The 6870-nt window shown below is 38.4% G+C and overlaps 1 protein-coding gene across 1 annotated transcript; it reads right to left on the minus strand.

The window, feature by feature from the left end:
- Positions 1–1965: 1965 nt before the first annotated feature.
- Positions 1966–6303, minus strand: CSLD4 (cellulose synthase like D4). The gene is made up of 5 exons (XM_011078881.3): positions 5637–6303; positions 4223–5429; positions 3731–4135; positions 3260–3594; positions 1966–3102 (listed from the first exon to the last, which is right to left on the minus strand). The coding sequence occupies exons 1-5, from the start codon at positions 6089–6091 to the stop codon at positions 2142–2144; spliced, it is 3363 nt and encodes a 1120-aa protein (XP_011077183.1). The 5' UTR covers positions 6092–6303; the 3' UTR covers positions 1966–2141.
- Between the last annotated feature and the right edge of the window lie 567 nt (positions 6304–6870).

Genomic DNA, 6870 nt, shown 5'->3' on the forward strand with positions numbered 1-6870 from the left:
TATTATTATTAAACATCAACTTATCAAATGAGAATTTTTTATTAATAATTATTACATATATTCCTAATAAAATTTAGGGTGAAAATATTTTGCAACCCTAAAGTATACCACGTTTATATATTACTCCCTAAATTAAAAAAAAAAATCTTCAATTACCCCCTAAATTAAAAAAAAAATCTTTGTGATAATTTTTTAAATTAAATAAAAATGGATAAAAATACCCTTGACTATTAATAATATGTTATATTCATACCAATTAATTTGACTTCAATTTTTGTTCATTTATGATGTTTATAAATTTATATTGGATTAGTCACGTATTGATAAGATCAATATTAGTACTTTTGAATTATTTGTGTTTGTGCATTACACTAAATATAATTTTATAGATAAAAATATTGCAAATGATCATCGAGCCTATTATTAACTTTGGTGCCCAAATGTCAAGTGAGGTAGCTTGGGAGTTAATGAGGTGTATATTTTTTTGTTTTTCCATATAATAATAGTAATAATAATTAACTAAAAGACCAAATGGGTTCATCGCTCTATATATATATATATATATATATATATATATATATGATAGGGGTGCTACCTCCCCATAAGATAATTGGACAAAAATACCCTCTCAAGGAAGGAAAATAACAAAAATGACATAGGATCCGCGCACTTTTTATCGGCTCGGGTCATTGGACCGCCCCGCCCTATCTGACCTGAAGTTAAGACCCGAGATATCAACCGTTGGATCTTCCAGTAAGTCTTCTATGAGATATTGACAGGTGGACCTACTGTGTACAGACATTTGGATATATAAATATTGTTGTTTGAAAGCATTTATGGTATGTTGCATTTAATGCTTATTCGACTACATTAAAACCTTCTAGATCGCTTTCAACCTCATCTTATACTGACTTAAGCATTGGAGGGTCTTAATTGGGGACTTCCCAATAAGCCTAACAATCTTCTTTGTTCTTAGGTTCCACATTTCCAAGTGATTTGGGATCTCTTTCGACCGGATCTTTGGATGATGCAGTGCATGGCCCGACCTTACTTAAACGACCTAGATCAGTTTGGCGCCGTCTGTGGGAAAATCTTGAGAACTTATCGAACAATATAGAGGGAGCATTTAGGAGAGAGCACGAATATCAGGAGGAGAACCTTATATAGAGGAGGATCAAATTCTACATCTAACCCGAGCGGATATTCAACATATGATTGAGGAAGAAAGCAGGAAAGCTATTGTAGAATATGAAAGGAGAACAGTAAATCTTGCTCTAAAAGATAACATGAAAAGACAACTATTTAAAGTAAAAAAAAAAAGTAGAGGCTGAGCAGGATAGAGTCACACTTGAAGGACTTGACAAAGGTCATGAAAGAACAATGTCTAGTGAAGTAACTAGCAGAAGGGTGTTAACAAGACAGCCTGGTATTTCCAAGGCATAGGTTGACAACGACAATCTGCAGATTGAGAAGTTAGGCCAACAGATAGTGGAGCTAATGAAATAAGGGGAGATCGTGGCCCAAAATAGAAACTCACAATTTTCCAACAAATTCTGATGGAGCTCGTGGATCATAGCTTTATATTTCCATATTTGCCTAAGTATGATGGAACTAAGAATCTTAAGGAGCATGTGTCTACTTTCGAATTGGTTATGAATCTATATGAGCAGACAGATTCAATCAAGCCAAGATCATTGTGACTATATTTAAAAGGAAAGGCTCAAGAATGGTTTACAAATTTGTCAAGCAGACCAATAGAATCATTTGAGAAATTGGTTCAAAATTTTTCCTTTCACTTTGCTAGTAAGAAAAAAGTGAAAAGATCGGCTACTTACCTATTCACTATCAGACAAAGGGATAATGAGTCATTGAAAAGTTTTATGGGATGGTTTAATAATGAAATGTTAGAAGTGCAGGATCTTAGAATTGACATAATGGTCAATATATTGATTCAAGGCCTTAAGAAGGGACCATTTGCTTCTGCATTGGCCAGAGATCCACCTGAAGGAGTCGAAATTCATTACCCTGAGATACCTACTACCTACACCACTAATTTATTCTCTTCTTATATATATATATATATATAGTTACAAGAAGGAATTAAGCAAGAGAAAATAATGTGCATATATTTATATATTAAATTAAGGGAAAGTAAAACCAGTAGTGAGATTTGAATCCTGATTACTAGCTGGGTTGATAGCCACATACAGTAATGAGAGTGTAATGGCAATGAGTCCTGACCATACAAACACTATGGTCGGTGTCTTCCCCCTTCTCCCCATCAACCCTTTTGCAAACGGATACAGATGCGCCAGCACCCAGAAACTAAAGAATGCGCCTCCTATGAACTTGCTCCACTGTGGCACTTGTTCATATATTGTTCTTGAAAATGCCACCACTATTGCTATTATGTTTATCATCCCAATCACTATTGGTGGTATCATCAACGATGTCCATTTCACCAAGTACAAGTCTGCGTATATGTCATCGACGTCATCTCCAGCTGACTTTGATGTTAATGTGAACGATATCTCTATCCCTGCTATCACCTTCAGCAGTCCTTGTACCACTGCCGCCAAGTGTGCGCTCGTTCCCGAGATCAGCCAAAATTGCTCATTCCTCCACCACTCTTCTAGTCCCACACCTGACCATTTCACTTCCAGCAATGCTAATCCCACCAAGCAAAGCGATATTGTCAACAATAATGCCAGGAAAGCAACGTCCAGTGTTTGCACGATGAATTGTCCCGAGAAGAGTGAGAGAGCTGGTAGGAAACAGTAGACTATAAGGAATATTGATGTGAAGGGATAGATGCCGACGTTGAGATAAGCGAGGCGCTGCAGGACTTTGATCTTCGTAGAACCCAACAACGCGTTGTTTCTGGAGAAGAATATCTCAACAGACCCAGTAGCCCATCTAAGCACCTGGTGCAGCCTATCTGTGAGATTGATTGGAGCTGATCCACGGAACGCATCGCGCTTGGTCACGCAGTAGACGGAGCGCCATCCACGGTTATGCATACGGTACCCTGTCACCACATCTTCTGTCACCGAACCGTAAATCCAACCCACACGGTCACCCCATTCAGTCTTGTCTTCGTACCTAATTGTATTAATTTGTACATTCATCCATCCATCATTAATTAAATATTTGATATCCATAGTTTTTTTTTTTTTTCTTTTTTGAAGAGAACTAATATAGAATCATGAATACAAGTAGGAGATATATATATATATATATATATATATATAGGCCATACCAACAAGATATAACAGAGACAGCTTCAGCTACAGTAGTTGCATCCAGTGGTTCACGAGGGGCCCTAAGAATGCCTGGTGGTCTTCCATACTTGACTGCAGGATGATCCGCAATTGGACGAGCATGATATTCAGCTATGGGAATCGACTCAGCCAGCACTGTGGAGTTCCCAAATCTTTTGGGTAGTAAATTTACATCAAGATCTGGGTCGAAGTCAGTTGTCTTAAGAGCTTCGGTCTCCGAACCCTTTTCATTTATCTTGTCAGCTTTAGGAGGTTCAAACCCGTAAAGAGCAAATCTTCGAAACATGCAGCCTGTCCCGACATAAACTGGGCCCTAAAATCAATGATCACTATATATATAAGCTAGACATTTTTTTAATTCAGCCTCAAGACTAGTAATTAAGAGCATTAAAATATACACAGACATAATAGTATTGAAATTTGCAAGCAAGGTTTGAAATTATATGTACCTGGAGACCATCAAGTGCTCGCATATTACCGTCAAAGAAGACAGTATTGTGGTTCGCATAGCGGTCAGATGGATCAATGCCTTCAAATCTTTGAGGAAACTGAATGTAGCATATATCTTCACCGCCCCTATCCATCATAAAGCACATCCCTTCTCGAACTGCTTTGCAGTTAAAGATGTAATGGTCACAATCAAGGTTGAGCATAAATGGACCATTCGACAGCACAGCTGACGATCGCACAAGAGCGTTCATGGCACCAGCTTTCTTATTATGGTCGTAGCCTGGACGTTTTTCACGCGACATATACACAAACATGGGCAAACGTATGTCCACATCTGTGAAGTCTATAAGCTTGTCCTCAGTACTTCCCATCAATGGGTCACTACTTGGAGGTTTCAACATCACCTAATATTTTATTTATGTATATACACACACAATTAATATTAAGGGTCTCCAAATTAAATGAAATAAAATTATTAGTCATTCATTTACCTGGAGAATTCCTGCGTGGTCACCTTTGGCATGTTCACGGGACGGAGTTGCCCAGGTGCCCGGCCAATGGGTGCCATCAGCCATCCAAGTAGCCTTTTGGACTTTGATTGGCTCCAAAGTGTCAGCCCCACTCTCCCTCATGTGTTTCAACATTTTCATTTCCTCCCTGGCATTGAACGCATCAGATCTTCTCCTAATGGAATCAGGTAATCCATTTATCCTCACTTTGAATTCATCATATTCCCTCTTAAGTCTCCGTCTATCTTTGACAAAGTCTGGCCTGCTCTTGTTCTTGGTGGGATCACCCTTGAGTGCAAAGTAGCTTTCAGGATTACGGGGTTCTATATCGTGTTTCTTACAGAAGGGAACCCATAAATCAGCAAAGCTTGCTGCCTCAGCCATTGCTTCAAAAGTGAGAAGTGCACCCCCATCATCAGAAATGTAACAAGCCAATTTCTCCACAGGGTAGTCAACTGCTAGGATTGACAATATGGTGTTGGCTGTCACGAGGGGTGGTTCTTTCTCTGGATCAGCAGTGGACACAAATACGTCTACCCCTGGAAGGTCGGATCGCCCCGTAGGATTGGATGGCGATGGCATTTCAAATTTGTCACGAAGCACATCTAAGTAGGTCACTCGATTAATTGGATGCACTTTGGGAAGTTGATCAAGAATCCAAGAGAAAGCAAACCATATCTCACAAACAATTGACATCAACCAAAGCCATATGGCTTCATTATTTGGATGTCTTACTCTCCAGGTCAAGAAGAAGCCCAATACAACAAGCCTGACGACAATCAACAACCTGTAAGGGCTGATAATGCTAGCTGGAATATCTATAACTCGGGTAATAGGCCTCCAAGGTTTATCCCCTGATTCTAAGGCGCCTTTTTGAGCTCCCCCATCACCATCGTCCCCATACACATCATCTGGCGGCCAATAGGCATTGCCATATCCGTAAGTGCCTTGTGTTTCAAACAACCATTTGTTGTGGTCGAACTGCTCTCCATTTTGATTTCTCTTCGTCATGGACATATTGTTGTTGCGACCCCTCTTGGCGTCGTCTGGGCCGGGTAGAGAGAGAGCGCTATTGGAGTAGTTTGGTATTTCATCTTCGTAGTCACCAACTTTGTATGGCTCCTTGCATCCTGGACACAAACCAGTGTCCTTTTGGGCATCCATGTAGCAATCTCTGCAGATTTTGAACCTACGCCCGTGTACCATGCACCACCATAAATTAACCAAATATTCTTTTTTAATTCTATTTTTGTCGATTGTGTGTGTATAATTAATGTATGTATAAACTAGCAGCTGGTTACGTATCTTTCAAAATAAACTGAATGTATAAAATCAAAATTAATTATTTAAAGAAGGTGTAATATATGTATGTATACAGACACACAGACACACACACCTGCATTCACAGGGGATGACATCGTTTCCCCTCTCGTCTTTCATGACTTTTCCATCACAAGCGGGCATGGCGCATGAGGAGCCCTTGGATCCTGCCATCTGGGGGTGACTGACCTCAGAATCGATAACCTTGTCCATGAGATGAGCGCGGGTGACGCTGTTGAACCCCCCAGTGAAGAGAGAATTGGAGACGTATTGCTCCTCAGCTTTGGTAGCAACGGATGTATCCATGGGCTGATTATCGGGGGTGGGAGGGATGTGAACGGTGTAGTTCATGTAGTCACCGGAGAATTCTCCGGACATGTCAAGGTCTTCTCTGGAAAGGCTGACGTATCTGCCGCTGGAAGTTCTTCGAGCGAATTTCACAGTTTGGCCGACGGAGCCTTTGCTGGCCTGAGACCCACCGCCGGGGGCTTTCATTGATTTCTTGGATGACTGATTTGTCAAGCTCGCCATTTAATTTGGAATAGGATAACTAAATCCTATTTCTTTCGCTAGTTATAATTGTATGATAATAATAACTGAAAATGAATTATGATGATCATGATGAAGAATAAAATTGATTGATGATGAAGCATATCATGTGTTGTGATGATCAAAATATTAATTATTCCAGTTTTGTTGGATGAAGAGGAGAAATGTGGATGTACGTATGTTGATTCAACTCCTCTTCCTACTGCTGCGGATAAATGTATGAATCAAATTGGAGTTCTTTTACTTTTATTATACCCATTCCCTTCTTTTTCTGCCCACCCTTCTTATTTTCTGCTTACCATCTTATCTCCACACATTTATATAATTATATATTTTCTTCTTTTTTAAGTTCAATATTTTTTTTTCTATAATAATACATCTTTTTATGCACAATAAAATTTTTATTCATAGTACCAAGTTTTAAATAGATTAGATCGACTTTTATATATTATAAAAATAATTAATTAAATGAATTGTTTGTTTATATAATTCATCTTCCTCAAAAACTATATTAAAGTACATAATCTAAAATAATCTTTCTTATAAAAATTAAAATATAAAGTAAGAAAATAAAATACTATACGAAAGCTTAACGTGCCAACAAACGAATGTTTTCAAAAAGAAAACAGATGGAAAGAAAAACTATAATAATAAAAAAGTCTAAAATGCAAAATATGTTGAAATGTATAAATAGGCAATAACTGCTAAATTCTAATGGGGCAAAAAAAAAAAAAAAGGTCATAGTGATATGCTATAAGCTT

Source organism: Sesamum indicum, linkage group LG4, assembly GCF_026168435.1.
Source record: "Sesamum indicum cultivar Baizhima isolate 11 linkage group LG4, ASM2616843v1, whole genome shotgun sequence".
In the NCBI taxonomy this organism is placed as follows: domain Eukaryota; kingdom Viridiplantae; phylum Streptophyta; class Magnoliopsida; order Lamiales; family Pedaliaceae; genus Sesamum; species Sesamum indicum.

Coding starts and splice junctions, on each gene's coding strand:
- CSLD4 (XM_011078881.3), bottom strand. CDS start 6,091: ATGGCGAGCTTGACAAATCAGTCATCCAAGAAATCAATGAAAGCCCCC. Junction 4,136..4,222: donor ACCACGCAGGAATTCTCCAG/GTAAATGAATGA, acceptor ATAAAATATTAG/GTGATGTTGAAACCTCCAAG. Junction 3,103..3,259: donor GTCTCTGTTATATCTTGTTG/GTATGGCCTATA, acceptor TAATACAATTAG/GTACGAAGACAAGACTGAAT.